The following is a 20,373-nucleotide window of genomic DNA, read 5'->3' as shown; positions in this document are numbered from 1 at the left end:
GCTTGAATATCACTGATTTCTAGTCCTGAGAGATGTGAATCTCTGCATTAAAATGAGCCTAAGAACATTCTAAGTAGCATGTGTTGAGAAATCTAGGGGCAACAAGTTAGGTGATTTCTCTTACTTTGGTAACTGATTGTGATGTATTTTGGTTAAATTAATTTGATTCTTCTTTTACTTTTTATTATTATGTGTTATTTTCATCAAACAGTTACCAAACCATATAGAATAGTAAAACAAGAAGACACAAGATATAGGCGATCAACCAAGGCCAAAACTTCTCCAAGTGAGAGGAAAAACCCACCGGAATTATTCTCTTCTTATAGAACTTCGATTGACGAATTCCAAGAACAATAACCCTTGACCAAGATCCCTCCAAGGCCAAGTCAAACCCTTCCTCTTGATGAGATTTCCTTCCAGAAATTTTGACCTTAGCTCCCTATGCAATTTCGACCCCCCATTAGATACTTTTGCAATTTCTACTTTCTAGAATATTCTTCTACTATTTCAATTTCCCAGAAGATTCTTCTGCAATTTTGGCCTCCAGCAGTTTCTTCTATAGAAACCCTAGATCACACATGTGGATATAATATGGATGAATTTGTCTTCTTTGTCCTTCGCTTGAGATGGAATCTGTTGGGTGTGGAGTCTGATAATCTTCCTGATTGTTTTGAGGTTTTTTGTTTCAGTCGCGATGGATCCTTATTCCTAATGGGGCAGCAATGTTGCCCTTTAAATCATCGTCGGGGGGGTGAAGAGAAATTTTATGAGCCCCCCCTTGGTGAGGGTTCAAGGGTAACACCTTTGAAGCTAAAAATAGATGAAAATTTTCCTTGTAAATATTGAAATTTCGTATTCAAACTGGGTTGTTCATTAAGCGGATGATTTGACGGTAGAAGTTATGTTAGTTTAGGGTTTTTTCCCCAAAAGGTAACCCTCAATTTATATCATGGAATTTTATTGCAGTTGTGTATTATGATTTTGAGCGAGAAAGATAGAGGAGACTTTGTGAGAGTGAAGAGGAAATACAATTGATTTGTTGTAGGTTGTATATCTTCATTTTGTTGGATAATATAAAAGGAAGGATTGGCTATTTCTTCGTGGATGTAGCCCAAATTGGGTGAACCACGTATATATGTGTCTCTCTTGTTTTATAAGCTTTTGTGTTTGTTTTTTCCATAATATTGTATGTGTTTCATTTCTCCTTTAATTTATTTCTAACAATTCGTATCAGAGCCAAAGGTCTATTTGGTTGATAAACTTGTAGGAGAGAAGGGTTCCTGTTTCAAGTGGGAGTAATGGTGGAAGATGGTAGGTTTAGGGTCGAGAAATTTAACGACCAAAACTACCAACTATGGAAGATGCATATGGAATATTATTTGCATCAGAAATATATGTACCTAATATTTAGAGGAAATTCAAAGAAGTCGACGTGTATGACAGATGGAGAATAGGACCTTCTCGATAGAAAGGCACTAGGAACAATACAATTGTGTCTAGAAGCATCAATGGCTTTCAACATTTCAAAAGAAACGACAACAAAAGGTTTAACGATGAAATTGGCCAAATGATATGAAAAACCCTCAGCCTCAAATAAGATATTTCTTATGAAACATCTATTTAATATGAAGATGTTAGAAGGTGGATCTGCTACTGATCATTTAAATGAATTTAACACAGTTATTAGTCAATTAAGTTTTGTAACGGTAAATTTTGATGATGAAGTTAGGGCTCTATTATTTCTATGTTCATCGCTAGAAAGTTGGAATGGATTAGTTATTACTATTAGTAACTCTATCTCTAGATCTAGCACTTTAAGGTTTGGAAAGTCCATTAGACACTTCCCACAACACCCTTTTTTCATTGAAAATAGCCCAAAGGCCCATTGGTCGCCTAACACACAAAAACACTACAAAATCATGAACTAAGTGTGCCTTTTGCCATTAGACATAACTATTAACAATTGGAAAAGTATATGTTTCCCAGCTCCATTACCCAGGCCAAACTCCCAGCACACCTTTGTTTTCCTTCAGGGTAAGCCTTATGGGCTTACATGTTTTGTGGGTCCACCCGCTGTATCCACTAGCCAATCAACTAGTAACCTAGATTACCTGTCACAACCACTGCAATGTCATCATGTCCAAGGGCTTGGTTAGCCCATATATACCTCTTTGCACTCTTCTAAAACCTCATGGTATGATGTGTCATGGTGGCACCTGGCCCGCATGCTTGAACCAATAACTTTTCTACCATAACTTCAACTGTATCCCATAGTTCTATCATCCTAGAGCAACCTCTCCTGCTTTCTTTCAAAACCATTCGAGGTCAAGCCTCTGGGATGATGTGTCCTAGTGGGAACCACCATAGCTCCTATGAACCAATTAAATTCCAACCGGGGTGAATTGTCAATGCCACTGCAGCACCTTCATGTCCCAATGGTTAGTTAGCTTGGAGACTCCACATGTGCGCCTTTCTAAACCATCTAGGGTAAAGCTTCTGGGATGATTCTTCCCAGTGGGAACCACTGCTGCACCTGCGTACCAATCATAAAATTGTTGGGATTAGTTGTAACTGCAATGCTAGCTCGGTGCTTAGTCAGTCCAAACACTTGTACTTTATGCACTTTCTATACCTTATGGGGTATCCCTTCTAGGATGATGTCATGCTTATGTCATTAATCCCACGTGGTGTCTCATGAGTGGTGATACATGTCACCTGGATTTTGCCTCTTTGACCACGTCAAAATGTTGAATCTTCTTACCATATTTCCTCTATACCACACTTCCATGTCATCTATGCTAATGTCATGATGATATCATCCTGATCTTGTGTCATCCTTGGCTTCCATTCTTGTGCACCATTTATATATTTTTAGAAAAATTTGTCAAAATGAGTTGTCATGGTGGGATCCACCAGTAGCCAATGGAAATTGTTGTCGTTGCTTCAACTATCTGCCCACATCTTTCTGGCTCTCTATTAATTTCTCCACTAACTTCTCCACCACATTTGGTAACACTACCAAATTAACTTTGCTCCAAACTAGTCCTCTATCAATATTAGCTCTGCAACTTTGAGTTTGGGCCACTGACCTTTCACTAGAAATAACTTTTGCACTAAGAGTCTATTTGCAGACTTCAATATATTGTTGGAAAGCTCTTTTCAAGCACCATCCAACCATGTTATTTCCAAGATACTTTGTGCTAAATCCCCAAGACATAAATGCCTCCAAATTATGGACTAACAAACCAAATACTGTAACTACCATGGGACTCGCCCTAAGCTTGACACACACCATGCACATTAATTCTAGCCTGGTTGACATCAATGCCAACACACTGGATGCCACCAACCATCTTGACAATTCCAACCATCCAAAAAAAATCATTGTATTGCTAGAAATGGTGCAACGATATCTAATGGGGTTGTCATGTGAAGATATCTGGTTTTGACACAGTTTGAGATTGAGACTTTATGGTATATGAAAAGAAAGGCTTGCATAATGATGAACATAAAAAAAGATGTGTATTTCAAAGTCTAGGGTTTGAAATTCTGAAAGTGTTGGCTATGATTTCAATTGAGTTTCTAGAGTTAGTAAACCCTAGCAAGCCAATACGGGCTTGAAGAATAAATCCTAGGCTTTGTAGGCAAAACCCTAGTATCAAACATTTTTGGTGAAAGAAGAAACCCTAGAAAGGAATGGCATCAGGATGATGATGTGGACAAGGTTGCATATGAATGCAATATGTCTAAATATCAAGAGGGAGTGAACATTCCTCTAAAAAAGATAGGTATCTTATATCTCTCCTATTTGAATATTACTATTGTTGTAATTTTTACTAAGAGTTTAGTCACTTTTCCTTGAATTCTTTGCTTGGTTTTTGTTGTTCTTCCTTGGCCTCCTAGTGAGGATTGTAGGTACATAATGAAGACTGCCAACGCTCTAGGAGTAGATAATAAACGAGGGAAGACTAAAGCTTGTGAGAAGAGAACTTGTATTGACAAATATTGTCTTAGTTGGGATCTGGACTCAAGGGAAACAAGATTACTTATGATTAGATCACATGAAAGTCAAAGCGAAATATTACCTCAAAAAAAGAGAGAAGGCCATGAAGGGACATCTTGTCAAGTACAATTATATAGGGATCATATTTCTCGATGAAAGAAGTGAAGTACCTCAAATTAGTGAGATGCATGAATAATCCCTACACGTGTAAATAGAAAGAAGGTTTTGTACAGGCTCCTTAGAGTTGATACATTTGGATTGGTGGATCAAGTTTGATCTTATATGAATTGTCATCTGACAAAGGAAGAAGAGCTATTGTGTCAAAAGTGTTGGAAATATCAGAAAGGAAAAAATATTTTATTTATGTTTATAATTAATTGTGATATTGTTATGTTCTAATTAACTTTCTTGTGTCCTTCTTTTAACTTAGTTCATCAAGCAATTACCAAGTAACATAACACGAAGATCAAAGACAACAGATGTAGGCAAACAACTAGAGAAAAACCCCTATCTATGGGAAAACCCAGTCAACAACTCTTCCTTTAATAGTTTCACAATATGATCCAATACTTCTTGACCTAGACACAGACTTCCTCCAATCACCAAGTCATGCTTTCCCTTCTTTTGCAAATGATAACCTTTCAGTAAGAACTTCTACCTAGAACTTTGACCCTGCAACAACAACTAGCAACAACAACTGAAATTTGACCTAGATGCAACACTTCGATCTTGAAACAACACTTCGACCTAGAAGCAACACTTTGACTTAGAAGCAACAAAAAAAAATTAACCTCCCCAATAACAGAACTTTGACCAAGTAGTACTTCGAACCAACAACATAAGAACTTTGATCCTGATGTAGTACTTCAACCTTCCAGCAATAGCCTAGCAAATTCACATGTGCGAGAGAGAGACAACCCATAAACTTCGACTTTTATCCTTCTCCAACAATTCTCCTTCTTCTTTTTGAATTTTTCTCTTTTTCTACTCCTCCTTCTTCTATATCGAACCTATGAGAGTGTGTATTCAAATGAATCGAACTACAATGTATATATAGCCTCTTCTGGAGTTTGAATTACCCTCATGTAGGTCGAATTGATCAAGCAAGGGTCAACTTGGTGTGGAGGTAACAAATGACTTATTTTACTCAATATTAATTCATTTTGCATGATTCAAAAACCCAAGAAGGGACTCATTAAATGGACAATGACTCCAATGACTTAAGACAAAACCTAGAAGTTCTCAATGGGTACTTTGAACTAAAACATGATGACTTGTTGTAGCTGCAACACCTCCCCATTTTTTGTTTTTTCTTTTCATAACAATGGGGACCCTCCTCCTATTGTATCTTCATCTCGTTTCAAATCTTTTGTTTTCGCGTGCATTAAGCGTCGTTTTCCACTTTTGACCATTATCTCACATAATGAAATTTACAACATTTTTCTTCCTTACTCTTCAAGACGATATTTGTGTTACTAATCTCATATTATCATATTATCTCATATTTTACATTTGTTTTTCTTTCCGCATAGGATTTACCTTCACGATGAAAAATATTATAATTACTTTAAAAACATTGTAATATATCATTATACCTTTTAAATAATAATCATAATAATGATGTATTATTATAATTGTAATAATATTTAAATAACAAAACAAAATACGTGTTTTAATCACAATCACTTGTAACTATATTATAATGTAAGTATTATGAATAATGACTTTTTTTCATACTCATATTGATACTCATGTATACATGCCATGTTCATCGATGTTCATACAATTCATTTCATTGTATTAGACATTTCATCCATGTTCATACAATTCATTTCATTGTATTAGACATTTTATATTATGACACTTAAGTTCATATATTATTAAAACATACAGCATAGAAACGAACGTCATAACATATCATGTTTCTTACAATATAGTGTACATAACAAAAAATAAAAAGAAGAAAGCGAGTAAATAATATATCGCGGATCTCCTAGCAAATTGTCAAATGCACAATACATGTGGTATTACACTCTTATTTGACTTACACTAAACAAATAGACCATATGTTCTCATTATCTAGCCTTAGTCTAATCACAAAGGTTATTTCTTAGTGGAGTATATTACATAATTGAAATATGTTGATGGTAACAAATACCACAGCATGGCATATGGTAAGGAAAAATAATATATATATTTTAAAGTCTATGAAATTAAAGATAGTTTATAGATAGATTGTTTTTTATGTTTCTTTTTACAAGAAAGGAGTTTGGAATTTGTTTCTCAGTTTTGGATAGATTCAACTTTTCAAATTTTTCTGTTAAACCAGTTATACGCTGTTTAGTTGTATCTAAGTGATAACTAATTTTTCTTCGACTCCTTCTATTTTATTCAAAGAATCTCTTGCATAAGAACGAATCATACTGGATTCAAACTGTACATTGTTCAAACATCTATTTACATCATTAAGTGATACCTGGACAGTATCAAATTGTTCCTTGACTTCTATTGTTTTTGCAACATTCATTTCCAAGAAGACGGTCTGGTAATTGAAAACTATATGACATCTCATTGTTGAGTTACGAAGTGTTGTAGATGAGTAATGATAGCAATGATGTAGGTTGTCTTCATGGCGCCACGATGTTTAGTGTAGATGGCAAGATGTCCTATGAAACAATGATTAACTCAATCAAGGTTGTGGAGAGGTTGATCGCATGGAAATAAATTTAAAAAAAAAATCTATAAATGAAATTCAAATTTAAATGGTTGTAGCATAAATAATATATTTGAACAAACTTTCGATGCTTATCTCTAACGCATATATATTTTTTGGGTGTGTTGCAGGTTAGATTCTTTCAGCACACATCAAAAGTAATTCAAGCATTTTAATTCCACAAACTCATTGTGCTCCAAGCAATGAAAAAAATATTAACAAATTTTGGCTTGAGCGTAACAAATTTTTTAACAATAATTGCAATTTTAGCAAGAAATATTTGCAGTGGTTGCAGGATCTCCGTGACAAAAAGATGAATATTTGGCTCAGAATTCACTCATTCTACACCTTGATTCCAGGATTTCATAATAGCAGATTCAACCTGAGAAATCGCACCGTTTGGAACTATAATCCATTAATTTTTTTGTTGTTGTCACGTCCATTCATGAATGCACTATGCGAAATCAATAAATCAATCCTAAACAAGCATAACTCGGTTGTTTTTCTTCATATGAAGGGCTAATATAGCGTAATGCCTTGACTGATTGATAGATGAGATATTAATAGATTTAAATCTTTTAGTCATTTTGTTGATCTTTTTTCTCCATAATTATATGTTGTTAGCGATATGTTTGTGGATGCAGCAAGTTGTTTTAAGTTCATTTCAGATTGTTTAATGATATTTTATTAACTTGCAGAGAATTTAAAGTGATCCTTTTGTTAGATCTGCATCTCGCAAGTTGTTACTTCTTATTCATATACATATCGTTTGATGGATCCATTTGATATGTTCTTGGAAAACTTGTAGATCTTGTATTTACAACTATGATTTCATTAATAGTTTTTCCATTGATCTTGAATTTACTATCCATACTTCATTTCCATGGGCATAAGCTTGAGCCTAGGCCTGTATATACATCATTAAAACATAGAATTTCATTTAGAGTAGGCTTTATTGATTGTGTTTCTCTCATATTCTCAAAAAACACAAAAAAAAAATAAAAAAAATCCTTGCCTCAAATCCAGTCTCCATTCATTGGAGCATCACCTCGTGAAGGGTAAACTGGTCCCAAAATTCCATTCAGGGTTGTCATTAATAGAAAAGAGTCTAATCGCGACTCTGACCGGGTAGCTCCTCCTGTTTTGTGTCAGGACATTTCCAAACGTCAACACGACCCAAGAATGAAACCCATGCTTTAATAAGTCATAATAATAATAATAATACAATCTTTTTCTTTCTTGTGATAAATACATTTCATCATGACAAATACAATTATGAAGACCGAACCTAGTTACTTTCGTCAACACTCCCTCTTAACTAGAGAGGTATTCATATATATATATATATATATATATATATATATATATATATATATATATATATATATATATATATATATATATATATATATATATATATATATACAAGTACATGGAAGATCTCAAAACACATGAACCACAAAGAGTTCAGGCACACACATTGCCATAGACTAGATTCCTGACCAGGCAAATATATCTAGGTGGGACTAAGATGGACTAAAGATTTCAGCCTCTTAGGTACCATCAAGTTTACTTGCTAACCATCAACCTAGGGAACTAGGTGCGTAATGCAAGGTCAGAGCTCTATGACCAACACCACCTTCCATATTTTGAGAACTAGACATCAACACACAGGCCAACCAGATGTTCTCCCAGGCATACACAATGTCTCAACACTTCAAATCTCTCCCGATCAAACATATTGATAACATTGAGCATGCTTCCAAAACTTCGAGAGATTTACTTCAACAATCACAACCCCAATCAGTAACAACCTTACACATAAGTAAACACAAACCTTTGGGGTCTTCAAACATCTTGATGCTGCACAATTTATCACAGTAGGACTTAGAGGCTTCCCAAACAAATCTTGACAGCATATTCCTCAATCATACAACTTCCTTTCCTACTTCACATGCGACAACATATTCTACAATTGTATCCTGCTTTCCTTCTTTCAGTAGGAAATCAACATTCATTCTCCAATTTCTTCTTCGAGGTATCCATCATGACTATAATATGCCCTCCCTCTCAACTTGGGAGTTACACTCTTTTCCTTTATCCAGGCTCCCTCTTAACTTAGGGAAATTAAATTCTTTCTATGATATCAGAGAATATTTCATGGCTTCAATCCTTCTTATTAGAGTCATCTTGATCATCATCATTCATATAACTTCCTTCATCATGCTTATCAATCAAATCAACTTTACTTACGAATATCTTCAACATCTTGAAGATTATGTACCTGCACAACTTAGATAGAAAGTACAACCAAATACATATATAGAAGCATGAACTTAACTATATCAGAATCATGGAAGTATTAGACTTTAGACATCAAATACCTAAACTTAGTTAGGCTCATAATCAACAAGAGACACATACTTTTAAACTTCTTGCTCGGGTTAGGTTATAACCGCTAGATCACATCAGTAACTCAATCAAGATATCAACCTCATTATATCTAGGGCCTCAATATTTCTTCCAGAGACATGGCATACTTTACTATAATATACTGCAAACCCTAGAAGCAATTCAAACAAGTATAGTTCTACAATGCATCCAACAACTTTAGACTTCATATGTTAGACTTCTACTAGGATTTAATGCAAACTGTAAATTCCATCTTTGAGACACTAAGCCTTAGATGTCAACAATCAAAACCAATCACAACACAATCTAAGGTTTCAACTAAATGACAAACTTCTACTAGGGTTTGTTGTAAACCCTAGATTCATCATCAAAGCTAAATAATATCATCGCATTGTATCCTAGAATGTCCAACTTTGACTAGGGCTTAGTTGTAAACCCTAGCACTGATGAAAATCAACAATTGGGTTAGCACATATACATATCTAGGATCTAATAATCATGCACACACATATCAATATCCATTAGGTAAGTTCAAGACACAAATATCAATACAATTAAAGTCGGACATATCATGATCTTGATTAGGCTAGGGTTTTGATCAGATGGGCAAACATACACATATGGTTTCATTCCTAGGACATCATATTAGCTAAAATAAAGATCTTGCTTATAAACCCTACCAAACCTTATGGTTTCAATACATAAGCATTATCATCCAACCCTAAAGGACCAGGGTTTCCATAGCAATTCTAAAACTCCAAACATGACATTACCATAAAAACCCTAAACATCTAAAGAATAGTATTTTTCTAGATTTCATCAGTAACCTAAGTAGACTAGGGTTTTTCACATTAGCATTGACACACCCTTAGGTTATGATTTTACAGAGAACCTTTAAGGGTTCCACAAAAATGTTGATTTTAATGAGGGTAGATTTAATCTAATGATTAATCTCCCAAACAAGAATCTTTAATATTCAAAAGTCTTAGACATAACACTTGTTAGTAAAGGAAAGCAGATTTATTTGAATGAATGAATATACCTTTATCACGAAGAGAACATGACTTATGGTCTAAAACATACCTTTAAGTTGTTTTCTAGACAAACCTTATAGGACATCAATAGAAATTTTATCATGCTTTGTCTTGTGAGATCTTCTCCATAGCCCTTGAGCATATCAACAAGTTTTTCCTAAGCTTATTAACATCTATTACAAATACATTTAGATAAGAGAAGGAAACCAAATATAAAAGGATAATACAAGGAATAAGATACTTATCTTTGGAAAAATGTTGAGGGCTCCCTCTTAATCCAATCTTGATGGATACCTATAACAACTCAAAAATATTCTTCCAAAGCGCATTTGACCTACAAGTACTAGAAATCAAAGCATAGTGGAAAACAATTCAAAACTTAGAATAGAAGGATATGTAAGGGATAGAGTCCCTAAGAGTCCTTAGAAAACAAGTATTTGACTTCGAATCCTTCCATCTTGTTCTTCTTTGGTGAACCTGCATTGGCATTGTTTGCTTGATCCTTAGCTCTTCTTTTATTCCTTGGATTATTAGGACAATTACTTCTATAATGACCCATCTTATGACAATTGTAGCATTTAATCTTAGATAGGTCTATATTCTTCCTTGGCCCTATGGACTTCTTGAAGGTTCCTTTATTCTTGTGATGAGTGGAATAGGAATTCGAGATTTTCTCTTCTTCACTCTCCTCATTTCATACTAAAGATATTCTGACTTCTTCTTGACTACATGCATTCTCGAATATAGGAGTATCCTTCCAAATCTCTTGAGCGAAATGTATGTTGGATATATATGGGATGAGGTTATCCTTTATTCCATCCACCATTAGGGTCATGGCCAAAATCTTTGTTTCTCTGAAATTTGCCTTTTCTGCATCACTTGATTCATTTGTAGGCTTCTTTACTTTTCCTTTGACTAGATTCAAGACTTTATTCTTCCCGAGGATGACATCTATCCTCTTTTTCCATGCCCTGTAACTGGAGGCTCCTTATGATTTTTTTCTACCTTCAAATATTTATACATGGTTCTTGAAGATAGTAGGCTTATATGATCCCTTTATTGTTCCTTATTCGACTTCCTGAGATTTCCTTATTCTCTTTTGAATAGATCTCGAGGCTGCCTTTTTCCTTCTTCTTCACCTTAGCTCTGATACCATGTTGGAAAATAAAAAGAGCAGAAAGATTTTCTTTATGTTAATAATTACTTGTGATATTCTTATGTTATTATTAACTTCTTGTGTTCTTATTTTAACTTAGTTCATCAAGCAATTACCAAATACCATAAAACGAATATCAAAGACATCAGATATAGGTAGATAACCAAGGAAAAACCCCTATCTAGGGAAAACCCAGTCAACAATTCTTTCTTTAACAGTTTCACGAGATGATCCAAGACTCCTTAACCTAGACACAAAATTCCTCCAATCACCAAGTCAACCATTTCCTTCTTATGCAAATGATAACCTTCCAGGTTTCCAGTAACAACTTCGACCTAGAACTTCGACCCTGCAACAACAAATGGCAGCAACAACTGAACTTCGACCTAGATGCAACACTTTGATCTTGAAACAACACTTCAACCTAGAAGCAACACTTCGAATTAGAAGAAACAACAAAATTTTGACCTCCCCAACAACATAAGTTTGACCCATCAGCAGAAGAACTTTGATCATGATGTAGTACTTCAACCTTCCAGCAATAGCCCAACAAATTCACACGTGAGAAAGAGAGACAACCCGGAAAATTCGTCTTTTATCCTTCTCCAAAAATTCTCCTTCTTCTCTTGGAATTTCACACTTTTTCTGCTCCTCTTTCTTCTATATCGAACTTGTGAGAGTGTGTACTCAAATGAATCGAACTGCACTATATATATATATATATATATATATATATATATATATATATATATATATATATATATATATATAGATATATATATATATAGCCTCTTCTGTAGTTTGAATTACTCTCATGTAGGCCGACTTAATCAAGTAAGGGCCGACTTGGTGTGGATGTGACAAATGACTTAGTTTACTCAATAATAATTCTTTTTACATGATTGAAAAGCCCAAGAAGGGTCTCATTAAATGGACAATGAATCTAATGACTCAAGAGAAAACCTAGAAGTCCTCAATGGGGATTTTGACCTAAAACATGTGACCCAATTATGAAACCCATGCCTTAATAAGTAATAATAATAATAATAATAATAATAATAATAATTTCTTTTTCTATATTTAGATAAATACATTTCATTATGACCCAAATGCAATTATGAAGACCGAACCTAGTTACATTCTTCAACAAAAAAAGTTGTAGTGACCGAAATAGTTTCTCTAGAGGGGGAAGTCATGACTTCTCTAGAAGTCCTTTCTTAGCTTCAAAGGAATTTGAACTTAGAATAAGGACCTTGACTATATGTTTGATAACACCAATGACAAAGGGAGAAAAATAGGATTGCTATGACAAGATCTATATTAGTAAGAATATCCAATTAGGATGATGGATCAAGTATAAGAAGCAGGTCAACTTATGGTCGAGCCAAATAATATAGCTCAACATGTGTTGAAGTACCAACATGGTATAGTTGGTCATGACACCATTAGTTATGAAAACAAGTTGTAGGAATTTAAATTGGGGAAAGAGTGTTGAAGAAAGATAAATTTTATATATTGCTTCAGTTTGGGATCCATTATGATCTTTTAGACAAACATGAAGCAAAAATCTATTGCACTTAGTGGACTAATATATTGCAGCTTGGTTGGCAAGTTATGAAGTAATATGACTTCAACTTGCAAGATTGTTTGGATCAGGAGCAGATGATATCTTAATGATAGGACAATGCACCTTGAAGAAGAGAGCAATAAATCTCAAGTACATCTCCACCGATGGTCCAAAAAATGACGTTCTGACGATGTCATTTCCTAGTGTGAATTTCGTGTACTTTAGAGACAAGTTGGGACTTGTGGAGATTATCCCTCTCATTGAGAGGGAGTGTTGTTTAGATACCAACATGGAAGGGCATTCTCCCGAGAGGGATAATGGTTCGAGGTGCCCAGAGTGCTCCCCAAGAAGGGAAAGAAATATCAAGGAAAGAAATATATACCACTCCAAAATATTTATCTACGTGTTTCACTCCAACAATGGTGTGCCTTCTTATGGAGTTGTACAAAGGAATTTTGGGCTTGAAATCAAATTCTAGTTTCAGGATTACTTCCCAGAAATGTGGTATTCATATTAATATGGAAAAAATCCCAAACTAGGGTTATACCATTGTGATTTTAATAGGTTCACATTTACAAACACATTGAAAAGACAACAATCTCAAGAAAAATGTCTCTTTGTGGCATTAAAACAACAAAAATTCAAAATTAGATAAACAACCAAGCTTTTAGATGACAAGATCTTAGAAGAGAAAAAGGTAAAAACAAAATATCTTCGAGATTGGAATCCAAATTTTCTGAAACAAGAAAACCAAACAAAAAACTAAGTGCACCAAAATCTCAATGAAAAAAGCAGATCCATGAAAAATTAACATGGAACAAAAACCATTCTCTGATATGATTATAGTGAACATGCAAAACTAGCCATCAATACTAATTTTCAAACCAAAACTAACGACAAATATGTCTGGATCTCACACCTGTAGGATTACCAATGAAGCATGTGATGTAACAAAAACATCCTTTAATGGATTTGGATCACAAAAATATGTATGGGATCATTATTGCAACGTTTGTATGAAGGCAAGTTGCCACTACTTATTGGTAGTTCATTGAAGAAGTGTAGATGTAAACCACAATCATAGAGATTTCCCTTGGAATTATGTAAACATGGAAGTTGAAGGCTAAAATCTCAAGTGGGTATTGTCCATTGCATGACTAAGATCAAATTAAACAACAATAACATGGTAGATAATGTAGAAAGTCAGAAATTCAAACAAACTAAAGAGTGTTTTTAGAATAGTTTTTGGCATAACAAACAATTCGACACAATTCCTGGACTAAAGACAAGAACAAAAATCAATATCAAAGGAAATAGTGTCTGTGATTCATAAAACTAACATATTTAACATGTTAAATGCCTCAATAAAAGCCATCAACCTCAAAATGAGCAATGCTAATGAACAAAGTTCATTAAAGAATATGCATACTTCCATATTTTGCATTTTGAAAAGATAAAACTGCAAGGCAATGAGGACTCTTAGAGTAAATAGTCAAAACAAAAACGACGCTTGGATGAATACGCATTGAAAAAAATGCACTTCTTTGATTCAAGGGGGATAAAAGTGAAATCAATTAAACCCTTAGACATTGTAAAATATGAAATCTGAACTTTGAAATCTTTTTACTGCAAAGCTAGCAATCAGAATCAGCTGACCACAAGCTACCTTCCAAAAATATCATCTTATAGTTGAAACTAACAAAATTGTAAGACTAGATATACAAAACTAAAACCCCAAATAGATCGAATTAGAGCGGGAAAATGCATAGAAAAAATATTTATTGAAAAGTATAAGAAGAGAATAAGAGATTTTCCTGGAGGTTGGAGGACAACATTGACTATCCTAAGCAATTACAACTGCAGCCAAGTCCTTCAGAGCCTCCTTGTTGGTTAGATGGAATAAATAAGGCACCTTTTTATGGTCAATGGGGATGTCAACCATAAGTAATGTGGGTGACTGATGGATGCCTAAATAAAACTAAACTACCTCTCCCTCTTACCCATGTTGATCACTATAGTCCTTTCTTGGTGATGCCTAACAATATTCAAAATAATAGTGGCACAATACTTCTAAATTCAGAGCCTCCTTGGTAGCTGGAAAAAATAATAAAGCACTTTTTTATGATCAACATGGATGTTAACCATAAGTAATATGGGTGATTGTTGGACTCCAAATTAAACTAAACTACCTCTCCCTCTCATCCACTTTGATCACTATAGTCCCTTCTTGAGAAAGACTAACAATATTCAAAATAATAATGACACTTGTACTTCTAAGTTCAACACCTCTTTAGTAGTTTGACAAAATAGTAAGACACACTTTTATAGTGAACATTAAGTAATATGAGCACTTTATGGATGCTTAAATTAATTAAACTTCCTCTCCCTCACACCCAGGTCATCACCATAGTCCCTTCTTGGCGGGGGCTAAGAGTACTCAAAATAATAATGGCACCGTACTTCTAAGTCCTTAGAACGAGCTGATCTCTAAAAAGATTTTATGTAATAAATTATAACCTTTACAACACATGGTTCAAAATAGTTTAAAGGATTTATTTCACTCTATAAAGTACAACATATGGTTCAAAATAGTTTAAGGGATTTATTTAGCTCTATAAAGTATAACAACATCTATTGACACATCAGAAAAACATAAATAACTAATTGAATTGCATTAAAAAAACCTAAAAATTAACTATATCTTTATCTTGAGAATGAGCCATACCTGCGCACTCAAAACGAAAATACAATCCTTTATTACATACTACTTTTACCAACCATTTTTTATTAAGGTTTATCGTTAACATGATAACTTGTTTCATTTGCCAATATGTCTTTATTAGAGTTTACCAGTGCTGTTTAATGTGAGTCCAAAATTGTTCAGATATACCAATATGAAATGGGTCCCATGAATTCAATTACTGCCGAATGTTGTCTCATCATTGGAAGTCTTACAGAGTTAGAAGATAGAGTGGTGACTGCTTCCATTACAAGCGCTTGAAAATGAACAGGAACTTATCATGCTGTCAAACTAAAGCCAACAACCGCAGAATTCTTAATTTGACCCCATGTATCCAAGAAAATTTGCCAAAAACTATTATATTAAATACCACCAAAATCTGGATCTACAATTCAAGCATTTTCAATGATAATTTTTTTCAATGTGATGCCATCATTGAAAGCCATATAAAACATATAAATCCTGTCTATACAATTTTTCTGATAACAGACAGACATTCAGGATTATCTTAGACATCCTGGTATGTACACATTTCTCTGAAGCTTCTTTCTGGCTGAGGCTGTGGCGAAGAAGCTCCTGACTTTTCAAAATAGTTACACAAATAATTACAGCGACAGTGCCCACTGTGGGTGTCTAAATCTCACTTTCTGCAAATCTGAAAGTAGTGTCGCTGAAGTTTTTGTACTTATAACTGGGTTCAACCAAGTCAGGATTTAGAGAATTTGACAGCCTCTCAACTTAAAATCTGTGAGCACAACATGAAAAAAATCAGAAGAGATCGAATGGAAATAGAAGAAGACGGAACGGAATTGCCATTGAAGCAAATCTAACAGTGGCGTTGGTGAAGTCGTCATACTTATAAATGGGCTCAAGCGGTTCAGCTGCTCAAAATTTATTGAGATTTTGAGAATCTGTCCTTTAGAATTTGCAAACCCATATATCTATGCACACAACATAAAAATAATCAAAAGAAATTGATTGGAATTACAAAAAGAAATTATTATTGAAGCAGTGAATCACAGATTGATTTGTTAAAACTAGGAACAAATTGGAAGAAACTCGCAAAACTGATACAGGGGAGGTTAATTTAATCCCCTTACGTTCCCAGCATCATTACAGTGGCTTGAGGATTACTTCCAGGAGATCTATTGAAGGTCGATCCATCAATCACCCTAAGAGAATCAATCCCTTGAACTTGGTATTTATCATTGACTACGCTGTTCACTTGGCAACCACCGTGATAGTGCCATGAGGTAGAGAAATTCATTCGGCAGAATGATTCCATTGCCTTGTCATCGCTTGTATTTACAGAGGACAGACCACCATTAAAAGGCTTTGTAAAAAATAATTTGGGAATTGTTTCCTGAACCCTTTTTATGGTTCTCAATCCTTTCACACAATTTTCTATATCCTGTGGATGGGAAAAATAATTGAATCTGACATAAGGATCTTCATTAAAATCCCGAGACCTAAGACGGAGCTCTCCCTTAGATAGAGGCTCAGCAACGAACTCAAAAATGCCTACCACATTGATATAACTACTAAAGGATCGATTAAATGTATATGTGTCTGCCTCTTCTTCATCCGGGCTATAGTTATGAGGATCATAATTCGAGGGGAATTGAAACAAAAAACTGGACGATTCAATAAAGCCAGCCGGAGTTACACTCACAACTCGAGGCAATGAATATTCAAGGCGTGGACGAGAGAGGAATGTAATCCCAACTTTTGGGTTATCAGCCATTCCTTTTCCAACACCAGGCAAATCTTTAACCACAGGGATGCCTAAAGATTCCAAGTGCTCCCGTGGGCCGATTCCGCTGAGCAATAGTAGTTGAGGACTCCCAATAGCACCACAAGAAACTATAACCTCACCTCCATTTTTGGGATTTAATACAGCAACATGAGCTTCTCCAACACTGTCCATATACACCACGGCATAAGCCTTGGGTTTCGAGGTATCTTGTTCTCCTGTTCCTCAACAAGTTACAGAAACGAATCAATGAACAGCACACAATTTCTATCAAGATATGAATGATTGACCAACACAATTTCTATCAAGAAGATGCAATACTACTTCTATCAATTTCAGAGGAAGTTCTTCTATCAATTTCTATCAAGAAGATGTAAAGACTCAAATCTTTGCACCTACCTTGCTCTTTGTCAATCCTATTGAAGAGGATCTGGGAGATCATCGCCCGTGTCGCAATTCTAAGTTTGTTGCAGTTCGCGTGCTCCAGCAGATCGGCTGAGGAATGGCGTAATCCCCTTCCATCGAAAGTGGTTCCGCCAATCTTCGTTCCTCCAATATGGTCCAATGTATACCCGTTATAAGGAATTGCTCCCGCTCGGCGAAGGGCATTCATGAAGGTAATTTGCCAGCGCCTGAGCGCTGGACGAAATACCACAGAGTCCTCCACCCACTGGTAGGATTGATTAACAAGGGCTTCCTCCCAACCTGAATCTCGAATATATGCCACAGCTGCTCTGGAGTAGAAGCCGGCGCTTATAGTGCTGCTTCCACCAAGAACTATTCCTCGTTCATTATCCACGCCATCTTCAGATTTGAAGCTCTGCGCCGGATCATCTCTCGGCGTCGTATTGAGAATATTTTCTATGAACCCTTTTTCCCGCCAGGCTATGGGCAAGGTGTGGCCCAATCCGCCCCGTTCCAGTAACAGTGTGCTAAAATTTTGTGACAATGTAGCTGCCAATGGGCAGCCTGCGGTTCCCCCACCCACAATTATGTAATCATACATCTGCACAGTTGGCATCTTAGTGGCGTCGGAACAAACTGACAATCAAGAATCATGATAAAAATATCCAGAATCAATGATCAAAATCAAGAATCGAAGATCAAAATAAAAAATCAATGATCAAGAATCAAAATCAAGAATCAAGAATCAAGATCAAGAATCAAGATGATGGAAAGAAAAAGAGCGTTGAATATATTATTTCTCAATTTACCTGCAAAGGCCATACTGTTAGCCAGAAGGACATGTGAGATGAGAAGCACGATTGCAACAGTACGGCCTGCCAATTTAAGCAGAGCGAATGGATTCCGCCATTTGGGTTTGGATCCGTCCATTGTATTCATGAATTTCGTAATTCGCAGTTCGTAATTGCTGTTGAATGCTGTTGTAGTTCGCAGTTCGTAATTGCTCGCTTGCATGAATTTCCAGAGAACGAGAATATGGACGGAATCTATGACGACGTCGGTTTAAATAGAAAATAGAGGTTTGACTTTGACTAGCCGTTAGGATAGCCTTTACCACATCCCAAACTTCTTAAAAAAAATTATAAACTAAATAGTCACCCAATAATCTATTCCGTAGAATCATTAAAAATGTCATGCATTAATTTATAAAAAGAAATTGGAACTTCCTAGCTCTAATCTCCGAGTTGTTGTGCATAAGTTTTATGAAGAGGTGAAAGTCAAAATTATAATTTTAGTAGGCATTTCAGAAAGTTTTAGAAGCCATATCAGAGTCAAGCAAGGCTATCTTTTATCCTTTACTATTTTTAGTTTATATATTGGAAAGTTGTTAAATCTCCAAGGTGGGGATGGTGTTCAGTTGGGGGAGTTTATGATAAGCTTCTTTTATATGCTGATGACCTTCTATTGATTGCTAAATCGGCCCATGGATTGCAAATGCAACCTTATGCCCTTTGTAAAGCACTAGGGATGCAACTCAATATCAGCGAGACCAAAATAATGATTTTCTCAAATAAAAAGAAGCAGAGCCAGCGAGACCAAAATAATGATTTTCTCAAATAAAAAGAAGCAGAGCCAACATACCTTCTTCTTTGAAGGCAACATTCTTGAAGAAGTAAATGAATACGAGTACTTTGGGATTGATTTCAACAACAAGCTTAATAGGGAGCACTGCAGAAAAAAGAGAATTTTAGGAGGATGGAAAGCAATATATGCTCTTCAAAACAAACGTAGAGAGGTAGAGATATGGGATTGGAAAACAATTAAAGTGTTTTTTGGGCTCTTAGTTTGTCAAGTGATATTATATGGGTGTGAATTGTGGGCTAGCGGCATCCCTGTCTCAAAGCAGAAGCAAATTGAGAAAATTAAAAAAACCTTTGGTCATGAGCAAGTTTAAAATAAAAAGTTTGGTTTCTTATGAGATAATGTTGAATTAAACAAGAACAACTTCCATCGAAGCAATTGCTATGGTGCATCTCATAAGGTATCTTCAGAGAATTGAGCAAATGGGAGAAGGTAGATAATAAAGTTATCTTCTCATCATAGCCACGTGTCATTGCACTAGATGATAATGCATGTAGCCACGTGTCATTGCACTAGATGTTCTCACTGCTGCCACACCATTGTTTTTGGCCAACAACAAATTTCCATGTGTTAAGTGTCATTCACGTCATGGTGCTTAGTGTGTTACACGCTGATATTTTGTGGGTCTAGAGGGATTATTAAACATCAAGCATCTCTCCACAATTCATGCTCTTGTTCACTTTCAAATTTGTTGAAAGATGCATATTGTTTAACTGCATTAAATAGTGCATGTGTTCATGCCATGAAGCAACTGATCAATTGCCAATATTTGGATACACCCTCAACATGCATGATATTTAATGAATTTGTTGATTTTCAAATAAATTTGAAGTTTTGGTCCTCATTACAAATGCTAACTTCAAGCATTCATAAATTCTTATCCAAAAATAGTTTTTCCAAGTAATATATTTATATTTTTGGAAATGTCAGAGGACTATCCAACCATAAG

General features: G+C 35.2%; 1 protein-coding gene across 1 annotated transcript; it reads right to left on the bottom strand.

Annotated features, from left to right (window-relative positions):
* Positions 1-7,466: 7,466 nt before the first annotated feature.
* Positions 7,467-18,797, bottom strand: LOC149179428 ((R)-mandelonitrile lyase-like). The gene is made up of 5 exons (XM_089422465.1): positions 18,593-18,797; positions 17,778-18,419; positions 16,726-17,596; positions 16,521-16,566; positions 7,467-7,544 (listed from the first exon to the last, which is right to left on the bottom strand). The coding sequence occupies exons 1-5, from the start codon at positions 18,795-18,797 to the stop codon at positions 7,467-7,469; spliced, it is 1,842 nt and encodes a 613-aa protein (XP_089278591.1).
* Between the last annotated feature and the right edge of the window lie 1,576 nt (positions 18,798-20,373).

Source organism: Pinus tabuliformis, chromosome 4_1, assembly GCF_031772625.1.
Source record: "Pinus tabuliformis cultivar Carrire ecotype Pingquan chromosome 4_1, CPIR1, whole genome shotgun sequence".
Taxonomy (NCBI): Eukaryota; Viridiplantae; Streptophyta; class Pinopsida; order Pinales; family Pinaceae; genus Pinus; species Pinus tabuliformis.
Note: the sequence above shows the minus strand (reverse complement) of the source record. Positions and strands in the feature narration are given on the sequence as shown.

Excerpts from the sequence above, each read along its gene's own strand:
- LOC149179428 (XM_089422465.1), bottom strand. The coding sequence starts at position 18,797 with ATGCAAGCGAGCAATTACGAACTGCGAACTACAACAGCATTCAACAGC. Across the intron at positions 18,420-18,592 it reads TAACAGTATGGCCTTTGCAG|TTTGTTCCGACGCCACTAAG; the intron begins GTAAATTGAGAA and ends CTTGATTGTCAG. Across the intron at positions 16,567-16,725 it reads ACTGTAATGATGCTGGGAAC|ATATATGGGTTTGCAAATTC; the intron begins GTAAGGGGATTA and ends TTGTGTGCATAG.